General features: G+C 45.8%; 1 protein-coding gene across 5 annotated transcripts in view; it reads right to left on the bottom strand.

Moving 5' to 3' along the window:
- Positions 1-10,474: 10,474 nt before the first annotated feature.
- The window catches only part of DNM1 (dynamin 1), a 98,481-nt gene continuing 89,799 nt past the window's right edge, over positions 10,475-19,156 (bottom strand). For 2 of the 5 annotated variants that reach the window (XM_040404790.1, XM_040404792.1), the window contains one exon: positions 11,397-13,180. In XM_040404790.1, coding sequence (XP_040260724.1) covers positions 13,111-13,180 — 70 coding nt within the window. In that variant the 3' untranslated portion in view covers positions 11,397-13,110. The other 3 variants (XR_005773815.1, XM_040404791.1, XM_040404794.1) reach the window with 3 other exon arrangements.

Genomic DNA, 19,156 nt, shown 5'->3' with positions numbered 1-19,156 from the left:
TGTTGTGTCTAGAGATGAGCGAACTTCTGTTTTAAGTTCGGCGTCTAAAGTTCAGCTTCCGGTTAGCGGAGGATCCCGATATGGATTCCGAATTCCGTTGTGGTCCGTGGTAGCGGAATCAATAATCGGCCATTATTGATTCCGCTACCACGGACCACAACGGAATTCGGAATCCATATCGGGATCCTCCGCTAACCGGAAGCCGAACTTTAGACGCCGAACTTAAAACAGAAGTTCGCTCATCTCTAGTTGTGTCCTTTCCTGCATTATTAATCAGATTTTTCTATTCATAGTAATCAGACTGTCTTCTTTGTCAAAGCTGGGTTGACAGTGGGCTAATGGCCAGGGGGGAGACGCAGGTTAGCTGCTCTCTCGTTATACTCAGCCTATTATTATTATTTTTTCTAGAATGATTTCAGGTGGAGAACCTCTTAAAAGTGCGCCCTCCCTATCCCCATGCATGCAGCTGTGCTGTGACTGGACCATGCGTACAGTGTATTGGTTGACTACAATCTAGCATCACCCTGAGGCTTGCGGTACTCATTGATGATAGTTAGTGGTGAACTAATGAGCTTGTTATTGGTCCCGCTACATTTTGGCTTCCTCTGGTATAATGGTTTGTATTTTACTTTTTTACATCATTTTATGTCCTTGCATAAAACAGTTCCTTTTGAGCACTTTTTGGGGCCGTGCTACTCGGTGATTAGTCCCATTACTCTCTATAAGGCCGAATGCACACGGCTGTGTTCCGTGGCCGTGAGCGGTCCGTGGTATGCCGGCCTGGATTCCTGCTGACAGCAGGAGCGCACGGCGTCATTGGTTGCTATGACGCCGTGCGCTTCATGCCGCCGCTGCACTACAGTAATACACTCGTATAGATCATACAAGTGTATTACTGTAGTGCGGCGGCATGAAGCGCACGGCGTCATAGCAACCAATGACGCCGTGCGCTCCTGCTGTCAGCAGGCATCCAGGCCGGCATACCACGGACCGCTCACGGCCACGGAACACGGCCGTGTGCATTCGGCCTAAGGCTGTGAACACGATGAGTCTCTCCATTGGGTTTACAGTATTTCTTCGCTAGAGGTGGCCGTATCCTGATAACCGGTGGTTAATAGCCCAGGAGAAGGAGCCTCGGTGTGAGTCTTCTTGCCCTGGTGGGTGTTTTCCACAAGTCACCTGTGCTAAGGGTGGGTGGTCATTCGGGCCTGGTAGTAATTCCTACATCTCTTCCTGACTTGAATATGGAAGCGGTTCCTGTACATAATGTATGAGTGTAACATTTTGTATATTCCTGGATCAGACGCTGGACCTCCGCAGCATTTTCGCTGCAGGTATCTTGTACTATAATATGATGGCGCTTCTATGGAAGCCGGTCTGTCCTCTTGATTGGAGATTTATTAATATGATGGGGAGGGGGAGGATTATTATAATTTATTGGGTGAGACATCACAGGTCGGGGGCCTACACTTTCCATTCTGTTGCTGAAATGATTTCATCTTGGAAATAAATTGGTTTCTTTCTGAATAAATGTATTCAGCAGATGAAATGGTGTGCGTGTCTCTTTAAGAAAAAAATAGGTTGGCCGGGAGTGCTCTGCCACCCTGTGTGATATCTGGGTGGACAAGAAAAAGCGGCGGAGTCGCCCATAGGAAACGATTGGATGCCTCCTTATATCCTCCAAAGGGCTTCAAGAGCTGGGATCTGATTGGTTGCTGTGGACTCCTGCTTCTGTACTACTCTTTGGCGCCAATTTTAAAGGCGTCGGCCACGAATATGCTAAATGGGCACACAGTCCACGCTGTGCCACAGTAAACACACAGGAACCTATCGGCACCCCTGGGCTCGCCAGTTCATAGCTATGTAAACAGCCCACCGATGCGACCGGCCAGTCCACGGGAACCAAAATGGTGGCAGTCACATGGTTTAATCACCCGACCGCTTTCTTACCTGTCCAGTCTCATCGGTGCAGGACTGATTCAGCTACCGTCCAGCGCTTGCAAAGAAGAGTATGGTTTAGTTTATAGTTCAGTCCTGTGCAATGCACCCATGGGCTAACTGAATAGGACTACACATGGCGCCAATTACGTGACCCCTAGCATTCAGACATTACATCGGATGCCAATTCTAGAATATGGCTGCCTGTAGAAAACCTAAAACATGCTGTCGTTTCCAGGTAATGTGCCCCGACTAAGTGCACAAATGTTTAGATGATGGAGTAAGGACCTCTGCATGAGCCACATGAATCCATCCTGAAGGGTTCATGTCGGGGTCCTAGTGAGGGACTATGGCCCTTTTTTAAAAGGGGTTGTGCAGGATTAGAAAAACATGGCTGCTCCCTTCCAGAAACAGCGCCACACCTCTCCATGGGTTGTGTCTGGTATTGTGGCTCAGCTCAATTGAGCTGTAATGCTATACAGAACCCGAGGACTTTTGTAGCTCTGTTTTTGGAAGAGATTTGTCTTACCCCCACCCACTGGTTCGCCGTGGGTCCGGCACCCTTGATAAACAGCTTATTTTAGGGATGATGTAGTATACCCTGGGGGTATATGGACAAGGGCTGTCTCCATGCTAAGGGTGCATTCACCCGGTCGTATCCGTTTTGCGGGCCTTAAATTGCCGATATGTAAAATACGGATGCGGTTTGTGTGCATCCAGGCCCCGTTGGAAAAAAAAAAAAAAATGCCTATTCTTGTCTGCAAAACATACACGAATAGGACATGTTCTATAATTCGGGACAGCACACAGATGACGTGTGTGATGTCCCTGTTTGGGTCCACATGCAATCCGCAAAAAATGCAGATCAGACCTGGACCGAATATACGGTCTTGTGAATGCGCCCTTAGGGCTCATTTACACAAACCTAAGGGCCCCCGTGCCCGTGATGCGGATCGCATTGGCCGTGTTAATCTTGTCTTGCAATGCGGACCCATTGACAAGATACAGCAAAAGATAGGACATATGTCTTAAATTTTGCGGTGCGGAGGCGCTTCCGAGTGTCTACGTTGGCTTCCGATCCATGTCTCCGCTCTGCAAAATATCTTTTACCGTATTTTGTGGATGGTTGACATTCAAGCCAATGGTATACATATGGCCAGTGCCCGTATATTGTAGACCTGCTGTTTTGTGGTCCGCAATATGGCACGGAGCCCTTATGTTTGTGTGAATGAGCCCTTACACTGACATGATGGGCCCCCTTTTGATATTCTTTTGAATATTCAGTTTCACCCAGTTAAGCACCATTCACCTGTCTGTGGTATGTTTGTGACTTCACGGTCCATGTTTCATCCGTGACACTGCACATGATCCATCCATGTTTGATATTTGGGTGATTTTCAGTCCATGGGTCATCCACGTTTCACATACCCTGCTAGCCTGAAGATTATTTTCCCTATCGTCCATGACCGCACCATGAGAAAGGGTCTGCCTCCAAGGACGGGAAACCCACAGGTATAAAAAAGGAGGAGCCTTCCTGTCCTAGGAAGTGGATCCTACAGGTATGGCCATAGAGGGGAGTTAGCTCCCGCCTATACTAAGCTACTTTGTCGCCCTTGTATTGAGTCTACAATTTCGGAAGAATCACCTTCCATGATGAAATGCATGAAGAAGTTAATTAGAGAGGAAGTGGGGAACGTGCTTAAATCCAAGAAGGTTCCTCATAAATCTCAGGATAAATCTCCAGTTTAGGCTACATGCACACGAACGTTGTTGGTTTCCGTGTCCGTTGTATTTTTTTTTTTGCGGATAGGATGCGGACCCATTCATTTCAATGGGTCCGCAAAACATGAAGACAGCACAATCAGTACGTTAGAAAGCGGGATTCTTCTGAGGGGGACAGAGGTGGTAAACCCCTGTTTCCTATTCAGGATACGGATCAGCTGTTAAAATCAATAAGAGCGACCATGAACATTGAAGACCAAAAAGAGGTCCTTTCCATTCAGGATGGAATGTTTGAAGGTCTAGAAGGGAAAAAGAAGCAGACTTTTTTCATTCATAAAAATGTATCTTCCTTAATATCAAATGAATGGAAAAATCCAGATAAACAGAGTTTTATTCCGTCATCTGTGAAGCGGAGGTATCCCTTTTGAGGAGTCAGATTATCAATCTTGGGATCAGGCCCCTAAGATTGATGTTCCCATAGCAAAGGTATCTCGTAGAAATTATTGTAGAATATTCCAGTAATTGCTAAGGCGGCAGACTTTTTAGCAGATGCCTCTGTAGACGCTGTTAGATTATCTGCAAGAGCCGCTTCGTTCTCTAACTCTGCCCGGGGGGCCTTATGGTTAAAAAATTGGTCAGGCGATGGAGCATCTAAGAACCGCCTATGTAACATTCCTTGCAAAGGAAAGTATTTATTTAGCTCCACCTTAGATTACATTTTAGAAAAGGCTTGTGATGGGGGGGAAAAAGGGGTTTCCCTCTGGGGTCCGCAGAATAAGAATAAAAGATTTTGCTGGTAAAGATAGAAACACGGGTAAAAAGGATAACAGATCTTCTAAATCAAAGGGCTTCATGTTTAGGGGTCAGGGCTCTGCTCCCAGGAAGGAGAATACACAATGACGCCAGGGTAGGAGGAAGATTGGACCAAAATTTCAAATAGCAATTGGATCTTAACCTCTCTAAAAGAGGGGTTCAGGTTGCAGTTCTTTCGGGTGATAATAACTCAATAGGCCCGAAAGTTCAGCTCTTCTCCGCCACAAAAATTTTTTGTTTCAGAAAGAAGTCAAAATTCACAAGGGGTGCTATAAAGAGAGGTGGATACGTTATTAAGAGAAGGTGCTCTTATTCCTTGCCCTCCTGGAGAAGAAGGTTCGGGTTATTATTCCAATCTCTTTCTAGTGAAGAAGCCAAATGGGGATTACAGGACAATTATAAATTTAAAAGGGTTGAACAGATTTCTGAAATACAGAAAGCTCAAGATGGAGACCTTCAGATCTGTAGTAGACCTCCTTTACAAAGATTGTTATATGGTAGTCCTGGATATAAAGGATTTCGTATTACCATCTGCCGATTTTATCCTGGTCATCAAAAATTTCTGAGAGTGGCACTGCATCTGAAGGGGAGAGTAAGACCCTCTCAGCTCCAGGTACTTCCGTTCAGGATTTCTATGGCTCCCCGTATATTTATGCGGAGAGAGAGAGAGAGAGAGAGTGTGAGGGTTACAGGGATCTAGTGGAGCGGGTGTCCAGGGGACCCGAAGTAACTAGCTAGGGATGGAAGGGGAAAATGTAAGTGGGGGGGGGGGGTGGAGGGGCTGCTAGGCAGGGTCAACCCTGCAGACTAGTGTGCAGGTCAATAAAGATGAGTAAAAAAGGGGTGTGGGAATTGGGTGTGTGGACACCTCCAATGTCCCGCAAAGGTGACCCTGGGAAAGTGCCAATCGGGTGGGTGGGTTGGCTAATGGGACTGACTATTTTTTAATAGTAGCCCCATCCAGGCAGAATTGTCTTTTCACAGGCAGACCAAGTAATTCAGATCCTGGAATCATTGGGTTGGATAGTGAACATGGAGAAATCCAGGATGCTCCCCCTACAGTTACAGAGGTTCCTTGGGATTTTTCTCGACCTCCCAGAGATCCTTTCTGACCTTTGGACGAAGTGAACAAAGGTCAGTGGTGCGAGATCTAATTCTATGCCCTTGCGTTTCAGTCAGGAAAGTTATGGCCGTCCTCGGTACCTTGACATCATGCATGCCAGCAGTTCTGTGGGCTCAGGCTCATTCCAGGGATCTCCAGTGGGAGATTCTCCAGTCAGGGAGGCCAGAGGAGATAAACAGCAAGATTTGAATCTCCAGCATAGGCATGCGCACGGGATGTGCCAGGCACACCCTAATCAAGCTGACTCGAGGTTCTGTCAGGACCGGGAAGCGCTGAAAGCGTTATTATCTCACCTCTTCCTTCCTGGTCCTCGGCGCTCCACTGTAAAGGCTGCGTACAGTGTGAGGCCGCACTGGGACCTCACACTGTGCGCGTCCACACAGCAGACTGTACAAGAGGATTACCGAGTGGGGGTGGTGAGCGGCAGCATCCAGAGCAGGAACGGTAAGTGTTTTTTTAATTTATTTTGGGGCCGAAGAGAGACACTTGGGGGGCTAAAGATAGGCTGCTGGGTGGCTGAAGAGGGGCATTGGGGGCTGATATGAGGCGCTGGGGGGCTGAAGAGAGGCACTGGGGGCTGATATGAGGCACTGGGGGCTGAAGAGAGGCTGTGGGGGGGGGGCTGAAGAGAGCCTGGGGGCTGATATGAGGCACTGGGGGCTGAAGAGGGGAATTGTGGGCTGATAGGTACTGGGGGGCTGAAGAGGGGCATTGTGGGCTGATATGAGGCACTGGGGGGCTGTAGAGAGGGGCACTGGGGAATTATTTGAGGCACTGGGTGGCTTATATGAGGCACTGGGGGGCTGATATGAGGCTGTTGTGGGGCTGAAGAGGGGCACTGGTGGCTGATATGAGGCACTGGGGGCTGAAGAGGGGCATTAGGGGTGAAGAGGGGCATTGGGGACTGATATGAGGCACTGGGGAGCTGAAGAAGGGCATTGGGGACTGATATGAGGTACTGGGGAGCTGAAGAGAGGCACTGGGGGGCTGATACGAGGCACTGGGGTGCTGAAAAGGCTGCTGGGGGGCTGATATGAGGCACTGGGGCTCTTATCTGAGGTCTGATTGGGGGTCATTCACATTGGGGTCTGATCTGAGGTCTTATTGGGGATGTCAGCTGAGGTCTGATTAACATTGGGTGTCTGATTGGTGGTCAGACCGCAGGTGTAATGAAAAATATTTTTTTCTTATTGTCCCCCTCTAAAAACTAGGTGTGTCTTATAGGCCGGATCATCTTATAGGGCGAAAAATACGGGAAAGTTTAAAAATAATTTCTTCTCCCTTCATTATATTGATAGTGCAGGTTTGTTTGTATGTATGTATGCAGAGTGTATTTGTGTGTGTGTATATACACTCACCTAAAGAATTATTAGGAACACCATACTAATACGGTGTTGGACCCCCTTTTGCCTTCAGAACTGCCTTAATTCTACATGGCATTGATTCCACAAGGTGCTGATAGCATTCTTTAGAAATGTTGGCCCATATTGATAGGATAGCATCTTGCAGTTGATGGAGATTTGAGGGATGCACATCCAGGGCACGAAGCTCCCGTTCCACCACATCCCAAAGATGCTCTATTGGGTTGAGATCTGGTGACTGTGGGGCAATTTTAGTACAGTGAACTCATTGTCATGTTCAAGAAACTAATTTGAAATGATTGGAGCTTTGTGACATGGTGCATTATCCTGCTGGAAGTAGCCATCAGAGGATGGATACATGTTCTCATTCTGTTTACGCCAAATTCGGAATCTACCATTTGAATGTCTCAACAGAAATCGAGACTCATCAGACCAGGCAACATTTTTCCAGTCTTCAACAGTCCAATTTTGGTGAGCTCGTGCAAATTGTAGCTTCTTTTTCCTATTTGTAGTGGAGATGAGTGGTACCCGGTGGGGTCTTCTGCTGTTGTAGCCCATCCGCCTCAAGGTTGTGCGTGTTGTGGCTTCACAAATGCTTTGCTGCATACCTCGGTTGTAACGAGTGGTTATTTCAGTCAACGTTGCTCTTCTATCAGCTTGAATCAGTCGGCCCATTCTCCTCTGACCTCCAGCATCCACAAGGCATTTTTGCCCACAGGACTGCCGCATACTGGATGTTTTTCCCTTTTCACACCATTCTTTGTAAACCCTAGAAATGGTTGTGCGTGAAAATCCCAGTAACTGAGCAGATTGTGAAATACTCAGACTGGCCCGTCTGGCACCAACAACCATGCCACGCTCAAAATTGCTTAAATCACCTTTCTTTCCCATTCTGACATTCAGTTTGGAGTTCAGGAGATTGTCTTGACCAGGAGCACCCCCCTAAATGCATTGAAGCAACTGCCATGTGATTGGTTGACTAGATAATTGCATTAATTAGAAATAGAACAGGTGTTAATTCTTTAGGCGAGTGTGTGTGTGTATATATATATATATATATATATATGTATGTGGTAAACCCTTTAGTAGTCACTACAGACGCCAGTCCGTCTGGGTGGGGGGCCTATGTTCTGGACAGAGTTTTTTCAGGGATCCTGGGACAGTGCAAATTGGGAGATTTCTTCCAATGCAAAGGAATTGACAGCAGTTCTGAAGACTCTGCAGAAAATCCTGCCTTGGCTTCAGAACCGGCATTTAAGGGTTTTGTCTGACAATGGTTCCGTGGTGGCCTACTTAAATCGTCAAGGGGGAGCCCAATCCAAGAGTTGATGGGAATTATGAATCTAATATTTCTCTTGTTGGAAGGAAAGGTGTTGTAACAATCAGCTCTTCATATCAGAGGTATAGACAACTGGAAAGCAGACTACTTAAGTCTAAACAGACTGGACCAGATGGAGTGGTCCTTGAATCAGGACATATTTGCAAAGATAGTAAGCCTGTGGGGGTTGCCAGACATAGACGTCTTTGCTACAGGAAGCAACAGGAAGGTGAAAAGGTTCTTTTTCCTTTGTCCAGGGGATTCTCCCACAGCATTGGATGCCTTCCTTCAGCCCTGGGGCAGGGGGCTTCTGTATGCTTTCCCTCCATTACAATAGATTCCCAGGGTGTTGAACAAAATAAGGGAAGACAGAGCTTCTGTGATCTTGATAGCCCCTTTTGGCTCCGTCGAGCATGGTTTACCTGGTTAAGACTACTGTCGGTCAGGGAGCCATAGGTCCTTCTGGAAATTCCGGATCTCTTGTTTCCAGACCCAGTGATACATCCCCCAGTCAAGGGCCTTCACTTGTTGGCTTGGTTTTTGAAAGGTCGCTACTGATCCAAATGGGGCTATCGGGCTCGATAGTCTCTACCTTATTAAAGAGTAGGAAGGAAGTGACTACAGGCATAGATATATGCTAGAGTATGGTCAGTTTTCTTTAGGTTTTTAGGGATACCTTCTTCACCTTCTTGTCAGCTTAGCATCCCTAGGATTTTAGAGTTTCTCTAGAGGGGATTAGAAAAGGGGTTGGCCTAAAGTACCTTAAAAGTTCAGATTTTGGCCCTAAGTGTTTTGTTTGATTCAACTCTAGCTGCTCATCCTTTTGTAAAGCCGTTGCTAGGAACACCCCGGCTAGGATTGCTAGGGTCCCTCCTTGGGACCTTGGCCTGGTCCTTCAGGCTTTGGTTAAGGCTCCCTTTGAAACCCCTCTCTGAAGTCCCCATTAAGATTCTAACATTAAAATGTGTCTTTTTAGTGGCCAGGAGATTAGGTGAGATGCAAGCAATTTCCATCAACCCTCCTTATATGTCCATTCAGGACGACAGGATTACTCTTCTCCCCGATCCAGCTTTTCTCCCCAAGGTTCTCTCGGATTTTCCACAAGGGCCAGGAAGTTTTTCTCCCTTTTGTGATCACCCTAAGAAAGCTGAGCGCTATCATTTGGATGTTAGGAGATGTGTGCTGGCTTATTTAGAGGCTACCAATGGGTGGAGTAAAACAACCTCTTTGTTTATACAATTTGCAGGCCCTAATAAAGGAAAATCAGCTAGCAATAGTTCATTAGCTAGGTGGATAAGGCAGGCTATCTGTTTTAGCTTATGTTTCCCTACAGAAGTTGGTTCCCTGGGGATGGACAGCTCTCTCAACAAGAGCGGTGGCAACTTCTTGGGCAGAGAGAGCAGAAGCTTTAATCCAAGACATCTGCAAAGCCTCCTTTGACCTTCTTTAAGTACTACAGGTTGGATCTTTCTTCTTCTTCTTAATTGTCCTTTGGTCGTAAGGTTCTCCAGGCCGTGGTCCCACCCTAGTTTTTCTCTGGGATCTCTCATGGTGCTGTCATGGACGATAGGGAAAAATGATAATTACACTTACCGGTAATTTCGTTTTCAAGAGTCCATGACGGCACCCCTAAATTTCCCACCCTTTTTACTTCGGTGTTGGTGATGGTTCTTGGGTATGGTCACGAGGTGTGTTTAAAAAAAATTAAAAATAAAAGAGGATATAATTAAACGTGAAGAGAGCATATGTCTTCAACCAAGCAAACGAGGAAAGTCAGAGAATTGGATTATGGGGGGCTTCTCGTCTCTGAAAACCACTGAGGAAGAGAGAGGCTCCTCCTTTTTTTTTTTTTTTATACCTGTTGGTTTCCTGTCCTGGGAGGCGGACCCTCTCTCATGGACTCTTGAAAATCAAATTACCGGTAAGTGTAATTATCATTTTCCAGAGCATCTCCTAGGAGCGATCTGTGAAAACCACAGACTAAACACGGATGCTATCCGTGTTGTATCCATGGTTTTCACAGGCCCATAGACTCTAGGCATGCTTCTGTGGTACCGCCATGGACCCACATCCTGTGCAAAACTACTGATGTCTGAATACACACATTACAGTTAATGGAGACCACAGACATCCCATGTCCATGATTCACTAATCTGTGGAAAAAGCATGAAACTCAAGCATGAGACAAGAAACCATGTGTTTTTTTACAGAAACATATTTTATTCAACGCTCTGATGGGTTTCACAGATAAACACCAGCACCAAGAACTTCTTCCCCAAATTGATGATCCTTTTACATGCAGAGCAACAGATCCAGCTGCCAACTGTTTGACGTCCATTCATCTCCACAGGATTTACGTCCTACTAAAGACTGAAATTCACATGGAAGCACACTGGCTTACATATCTTGAAGATCTCATATATATATATATTTAGATTTATTTATAATATATTTATATCAGGATATGCCACTACCACAGACAGGCAAGGAACAGAAGATGAGATTCGTATAGGAATAATCATATGCGTGTAGCACAACCATCGTACGACAGGACAGACAGTGTGGTAAGTGTCACACACTCACAGCTAGGAAGCGGACAACAGTCTAGGCCCAGGGAGGCTTACAGGTCATACTGAGGCTTAGGACTCTCTGGCCTGGATGGGCTAACTCTGGTGGCTCTGATCACAGGAAGAAAGAAAAGGGGAGAAAGTGGGAAAGAAAAGGTCAGTCACAAGCAAACGAAACAAAGAGAGGAATTGTTTAGTGTAGTTACAGAGGCCCTAGGATCAGCAACGAGGAGGTGGCACTCTCTACAAGCCCTTGGATCAGCAACCAGGAGGAGGTGGTGCTCCCTACAATCTCTAGGATCAGCAATCAGGAGGTGTCGCTGTATACAAGCCACTGGATCAGCAACCAGGAAGCAGTGCTCTCTAGAAGCCCTAGGATCAGCAACAACAGGTGGCACCCTCTACAAGCTCAAGGATCAGCAACCTGGAGGTGGCACTCTACAGTTCCTAGGATCAGCAACCAGGAGGTGGTGCTCTCTACAAGCCCTAAAATCAGAAGCCCAGAAGGTGTCATTCTCTACAAGCCCTAGGATCAGCAACCTGGAGGTGGCACTCTACAGTTCCTAGGATCAGCAACCATGAGGTGTTGCTCTCTACAATCCCTAAAATCAGAAGCCCAGAAGGTGTCGCTCTCTACAAGCCCTAGGATCAGCAACCATGAGGTGTCGCTCTCTACAAGCCCTAGGATCAGCAACCATGAGGTGTCGCTCTCTACAAGCCCTAGGATCAGCAACCATGAGGTGTCGCTCTCTACAAGCCCTAGGATCAGCAACCAGGAGGTGTCGCTTTCTACAAGCCCTAAGGTCAGCAACCAGGAGGTGGTGCTCTCTACAAGCCCTAGGGTCAGCAGTTAGGAGATGATACTCTCTACAAACCTTAGGCTCTGCAGCCAGGAGATGGTACGCTCTACAATCCATAGGATCAGTATCCAGGAGGTGGCACTCTTTCAAGACCCAATGGTAGCGTCTGTGGACCCTATGACCACCTACCAGGAACTGCCACTCTCTACACATCCTAGGGCCAGCAACCAGGAAGTGGCGGTCTCTAGACATTAAAATTCTATTCTTATTCTATGCCCAAAAACAACTTTTAGCAAAATTGATGAGCACTGTTCCACCTCTGTCCTTCAGGGCCCAAAACCATGCATCACTTTACACTACATTTATAGCCCTTGACACACAACATAATGACAGTTGTCCTTAAAAATCATACATGTCCGTAATTAAAGGGGCACATTCTTATCCAATTGCACTGTCCCTTGTCTATTACTATTGTCATCATTCCTTTAAAAACACTAACGCCTCTGGCACTTACTGTGGGGTGCATACAAGTGGAGCATCTACCCCCCCCTTAAAGGGATAGTTTACCTGTGACCATGTCTCCCATTGATATGCCCCCACACAGATACACCGTACCTGCATAGGAAAATGTAGCAATTCAGAGCGGTTTTATTATATACCTATACTATATCCGCAAGACGATATTCTGCTCATTCGTACGGAACTGATCACAGGTAAACCACCCCTTTAAAACACAAAACAGGAAATTAAAAAGAATAATAATAATAAAGGGAATAAAATCCATACCCTGTAATTCGTCATCTAATTGCAAAATGTTTTAATTAAAATCATCAGAAGTGATGAATGACCCTTCTTTATTCGATGGGAATGAACATTTTCACAGTTTGTGTTCTTTCAGATGGATCATGCAGCAGAGGGGGGGGGGGGGTGCAAAACAAAAGTGGGTCACAAGAGGGCGGCAGAAGCACAGCGAGCATGGACAAAAGGGCTTCCATAGGACAAATGATGGGTCGGGGGAGGTGGGGGAAGACTGTAGTTCAGCAATGGCTACTCGTTACATCGCTCTCGCTTCATTGACATCTTTTTAATACAAAAGAAAAATCGTACAACATAATAACATGATACACAACAAAATCATTTCTATAAGCTGGATGTGCAGTGGCATCGAGTCCGAGGGGGGGGGGAAGAAAATAAGAAAGAAATAAAATATATATATATATATATATCTATATATCAACCAGACATTGCAGGTGTTTAAACATCACAATATGGCGCTGCAAAGGGACGATACCACACATCTGTACAATACAATACACGGTGACACTGAGCCAGTGTATACAACATATTGGGGGTGGGGGTGTTTTCACCATGCCCGAAATAGGTGTGATGGCGGGGGGGTGATCGGGAGAAGGGATGGGGGGGGGGGAGAAAGCTGTGTTCGCCAGTCAGGCCTCCATTTTTATTTTTTTTAATCTAAGAGGGTCGGGTCGGCAGGTCGGATAATGGTGGGTCGTGTAGGTGATGCGGGAGCCTTCCTGCTGAATGAAAACAGAGACAAGAACAGACAGAGAGAACACAGAGCGTGATTAGCATCATCCATGATATGAGACAGTCAGCCCCGAATCCCCTGCCACCTGGAGTAAATTGCCATTCCTACGCTATCGGGGCGTGAGGTGACTTTAAGAAGCTGTCCGCTACATCAGAACATGAATACGGGTGTGTTAGGTGGATTCAAAATGGCCACCAGTTGATGGGGTCTCGGTGTATCTGCGTTAAATAGTGGCCCCGTTGCCCATAGCAAACAATTCTCTTTCATATATCAAAAATAGCGACAACTCGCATTCTGCAATGGATCCGGCAGGATTCCGCCAATTTTCGATGAAAAAAGTAGCGGCGCTACTCTTCCCATCAAAGTGAGAAACCTGTCGGCAATGGACAAGGGCGTTGGGCACAGGTGTGGAGGGTGGAAATGTGGACTGAATATATTTGCGCTGGAAATACCGAAACACGGGCTCTGGTTGCTATGGCAACACTATCACTGTTACGACAGCAGAATTTGCCGCCCTTAGAGCACCTTTTATGTTAAACTGTGCTGTGATTGGTTGCTATGGGCAACAAGGCCTGCTCTTTTGTCAGACAGCATAGATGAGGCCTAGTTTTGTGGCACACTACGGTCCCCTAGCTCTGACTTCGGTGAACAAATCATTGTGGACCCCAAGAATCAGGATTTGGGGGCCAAACTGCGACACATAATATACAACACAGAGGGAGATTTGGCAAAACTTGTGTACAGGAAAACTGGTTTAGTTGCCCCTAGCAACCAATCAGATTCCACCTTTCAGGGCTCCTTTGGAAAATTAAAGGATTAATCTGGTTGGTTGCTATGGGTAACTAAGCCAGTTTTACTTTACACCAGTTTTGATAAATCTCCCCCAAAGTGTTTTCAATAAACTTTATAGATACAGTCTGGGGAAAAAAAAACTTTAGAAACTGATAATTTGGGGGCCTGATCTTCTTTCCTGTGGAAACCATGTTGGATTTTTTGTTATTTTACTATCATATTTTACGTCATACATTCATTTCTGGAAGAAAGCCAACAGAGGGCCATGTTGTGTGTGTGTGGTATGCGAGGGTCTCCAATGTCCTCCATGCTCTGTCCATGTCAGGTTTAGGAGGGCTGACTGTGCGTGTGGGACACTGAGCAAACACAGCAAGATCACAAGATTACGCCATAACTAGACATGCGGTATGCTATATATATGGATATAGGAGAATCTAAATAAAAAAAAGCAATGATTTCTAACATTAATCTGTTTTCCTTAAGTCCTAACAGAAGTACAATAATGGAGTATTTCTGCCCCTGTGTACTAGTAGGACAGATGGAATTTTTAATTGAATCAAATGAATGACTAATTAGAAACCCCTGAGCCTATATAAAGATACCTAACTCCTCCTATCCTGTGTTTATTATAAAGAAGTAACGTATTTAGGGCGAGTTCACATCGCTGTTTATTTCTCCGTTCTTCTGGTCCGTCAGAACAGAAAAATTAAGAAAAAAAACATATCCTGTAAAAAAAACAATGGATCCTGTGCATCACTCATGCACATTTGGCATTCATTTGAGCCATTTCCATCCAAGATCCATTATTTTAGACGGAAAAAATAGTCCTGCATGCACGACGGAAATGGCTCAAACGGATGCCAAATAACTGATGCTCAGGATATATATATATATATTTTTTTTTTACAGGATCCGTTTTTTTTCTTTATTTTTCTGATCAGAAGAACGGAAAAAAAAATGGTGATATAAAACTTACCCTAAGTGCGGGATTCTTGTGCTGCTGTTAGGACTAAGGGAAAACAAATTAAGGTTAGAAATCAACGCTTCCCTTACGTCTTAACCAGCAGCACAATAATAGGGATTTAACAAGCAGTATTCTCATAGGGAGGGCCCTCTTGTGTGGTTGAACGGAAATACAGCCACAGAGCAGTCTCTGTAAACTCAACACAAGTGTGAGCTCCATACTACTGGCAAAAATATGATCCTCAAGCAAAGCAAAACATCTCTCCAAGTCCTCACATAACACATGGCAGGAAGGGCTAGGTTTCATTATATAGGCTCAGCGGTCTCTAATTAGTGATTAATTTGATTAAATAAAAAATTCCCCATTATTGTGCTGTTGGTTAGGACATAAGAGAAGCGCTGATTTCTAACATTAATCTGTTTTTCCTTAGTCCTAACAGCAGCACAAGCTTCCCCCGCTAAGTATGCTATTTCATTATAATAAACACAGGGTAGAAGGGGCTAGGGATCATTCTATAGGCTCAGGGGTCTCTAATTAGTGATTGATTTCATTACATCTTTCCTCCTAGTACACAGGTGCACACATACCCCCATTATTGTGCTGCTGGTTGGGATGTAAGGTAAAAAAAACAATAGTGCACAGTATAAGCACACAGGAGTTCCCCACAACAACCAATCAGATTGCAGCTGCCCATTTTAAAAAGTGACTGTTTCTTAATGTGAGCTAGCATCTGCTTGGTTGCTATTGGCATTTCCGCATTATCTTTTTGGCCCATGTGCATTAGCCACATGGCCCTCTACGGTGGGATAAAATGGTCACAGTGGCAGGTGGGTTTGCGGTTGGTAAGTGGGAATAAACACATTGCGATGAGGGATCAGATAGGATGAGTGAGTGAGACACAGGGTGTAATAGGAAGGGGAGGCGAGTGACACTCAGTCCGAGTTGCCAGGCATGGTTCGTTTTTGGAGCACGGCAATACCAGAGAGCGATGGAAACTGGAGATGAGTGAGGCCTCATGCACACGACCGTATGTATTTTGCGGTCCGCAAATAAATATGGATGACATCCGTGTGCATTCCGTATTTTGTGGAACAGAAGAGCTGGCCCCTAATAGAACAGTCCTATCCTTGTCCGTAATGCGGACAATAATTGGACGAGTTCTATTTTTTTGCGGAACGGAAATACGGACATACGGAAACGGAATGCACATGGAGTACCTTCATGTACATGGAGTTTTTTTTGCGGACCCATTGAAATGAATGGTTCCGTATACGGTCCGCAAAAAAACGGAGCGGACACGGAATGAAAATACGTTCGTGTGCATGAGGCCTGAGACTATAAGGATGGAGAATGCGGAGAGGAGGCTGGAAGGAGGGAAAGCAGAAGGATCATCAGGTGTGACAGATAAATGGGGGCCTGACCAGAAGACACATCTGTGGGGTAGGACGCTTATCTGGTGGATTAGGTCTGTTTACACGAAGCAGGACCATAGTGGTCACAAGGTTTGGCCATGCGAGGAATGATATGACATGGAAGGTCAGTGCTCCATGCAAGACGTCCTAATGGTGGCTGCTTGGGGTAAACAGCGCTATCGAAGGAAGGCACAAGAAAAGGGGGCTCTATAGGTCAGTGGTCTCCATCCTGAGGCTACAGGTTGGAGACCACTGCTTTGGATCAAAAATGGACAGGTCTCCAAGGAGAAGGACATTTGAGGTGCTTTTTCTGCTAGGGTGTTCTGTCTAAATCATATCTAAGAAGAAGACTTGAGTCGCAAACCTATGGCATTCTTAATGGGGACACGTCCCCTCTCCTGACATGTCTGTTTTAGTAACTATTTGCATCCCCCATGTAATCACAATTCCGGAGCATCTATTCTTGTGCTTAATGCTGTGCTATTCCTTTATTATTCATGCTAGAAGTTATGAATTAATTAGGTGTAACTATTGGGGGGGGGGGGTACCTGCACGGTCTGCCACCGGCAACAGTGATTAGATAATGACAAACGGTGGAGGGACCTTCACTGACAACTGTTAGCAATTCATTCATAAACTTCTAGTAGGAATAATAGAGTCATAAGAATAGATGTTGCAGAATTGTGGGGGAGATGCAAGTAGTTACTAAAACAGACATGTCAGGAGAGGGGAAAGCTCCCGTTTAATCTTGGAAGTATCACCTAATGTGGCTAGAAAACGGTGTTTGGGAATGCCATCCTGTGTGTGGCATGTTGCTAAGGCCTCATGCACACGACCCTTGTGTGTTTTGCGGTCCGCACTGATGGCATCCGTGTGCGTTCCGCAATTTACGGAACGGCGCGGACAGCCATTAATATAACTGCCTATTCTTGTCCGCAAAACGGACAAGAATAGGACAGGTTATATTTCTTTTTGCGGACCACGGAACGGAGCAACGGATGCGGACAGCACACGGAGTGCTGTCCGCATCTTATGCGGCCACATTGAAGTGAATGGGTCCGCATCCAAGCCGCAAAAAACTGCGGCTCGGCTGCGGACCAGAACAACGTTCGTGTGCATGAGGCCTAAGGGTAAGGGGGCAAATCTGTAAAGGGGCGGTGTCCAACACAGCGGCCATTTTGAAGCCATCATCTTGAAACCTACTCGATAATTTCAAATAGGAGGGGGTTCATGTGACATATGTATCTGATAGAGAATTTGATGAGGAATCCAAATCTGTGCTTAAATGTGACGTACCTTTATTCCTTTGTGACTGACACGGATATGGTTGCGAGATTAACACGCGGGGAGAGGACAGAGATTGTGTTGATCGCCGGGGAGACTAGATCATCGCCCGAGTCATTCAATGCCCAGCACCCTATACCATGGGGTATGGGTGGTCTGTTAGGGTGCCAGGCTTTGAAATATGATGCAATGACTCTGCCCTCCCTGGAGATCAGCATAATCTCTGTCCTCTCCTCGCCATATCGTAGCCATATCTGGGTTTGTAACAATGAGAAAAGCAGGAATAAAGGCAGGTTACATTTAAGCACACATTTGGATTCCTTTTCAAATTCTCCATCCGATACACGTATCATATGCACCCCTTTGCTTTTAAAAATATTGAATTGGTTCCAAGATGGCGGCTTTCTGTGCCTCTCACAGATTTGCCCCCTTAGCAACATGCTACACACAGGATGGCTTTCCCAACCACCTTTTTCCATTTATTCAGGCGTCTCCATACTTTTGGACCATCCTGTAGTCTTTGGGTATTGAATCTGCAACTTTCTGAATTACGTAGCATTTTAATTCCTCACCGTTATCAAGATATGTGTTTGCTGTCAGTGAATGAGAACACTGTTGTTTACATTCAGTGACTGGATGTAGCCAGTCCTGCTCTCAGGTGAGACGTAGATACCTAAGGCATATTAGAAAGTTGTAAATCTCCTTTAACATCCTCCAAAGCTCGCTACAGACAATGGCTACAGCACCTTAAAGGGGATGTACACAAAGTATTCTAAAGATCCAACTAAACTAAATTAGTAACCCCCATTTTGGATCTGACCGTTTGGAAAGTAAATTCTAAAGGCTATGTACACCTTTGGGGGCATTTTTTTTTATTATTTTGCACTGTACCCATTTCAAACTAAATTTTTTTTTTTAAATGGTCTTTATTAAAAATTGTTGAGCCCCTTACTCTGTACAGCCTTGAGATTCTCTAGTAACAGGCTCTGTGTTTTTACTCTGTTCTTACGGACAGCTCAGCTCATGGCTCCTTATCTCTGATCTCCTAAATATTATACGGTAGCTCAGTTCTTATCTCAGTGATGAATGTGGCTTAAAGGAGTTATCCAAGACCTATAATGCCCCCCCCCCCCCTTATGCCCGGGACCCTCACACAGATTGTACTTACCCTGCTTTCCAGCATCGGCACTGCTTCTGATGCCGGGAAGGCCGCCACTGCATCTTCCTGACGGGGGAAGCAGTCAATTGCAGGCTGCGATGGGAACGAGCCTCCCTAGGATCACGGGTAACCCTAGGCAGGCTCCTCCCAGTCGCGGCCTGCTATTGGCTGCACAACCCGACGCCGGATGTTATCATCCGCGCGACGGGGAGATGCAGCTGTCGCCGTGCTGGCATCAGAAGCCACGCGGGTGCCGGGGAGCGAGGTAAGTACAATCTCTGTAAGGGGCCCGGGCATTTGGGGAGTATTATAGGTCTTGGATAACCCCTTTAAATAAGTGTTTATGACTTTTTA

The sequence above is a fragment of the Bufo bufo genome, chromosome 8 (assembly GCF_905171765.1).
Source record: "Bufo bufo chromosome 8, aBufBuf1.1, whole genome shotgun sequence".
Taxonomy (NCBI): domain Eukaryota; kingdom Metazoa; phylum Chordata; class Amphibia; order Anura; family Bufonidae; genus Bufo; species Bufo bufo.
This window is presented reverse-complemented; position numbering and strand designations above follow the sequence as displayed.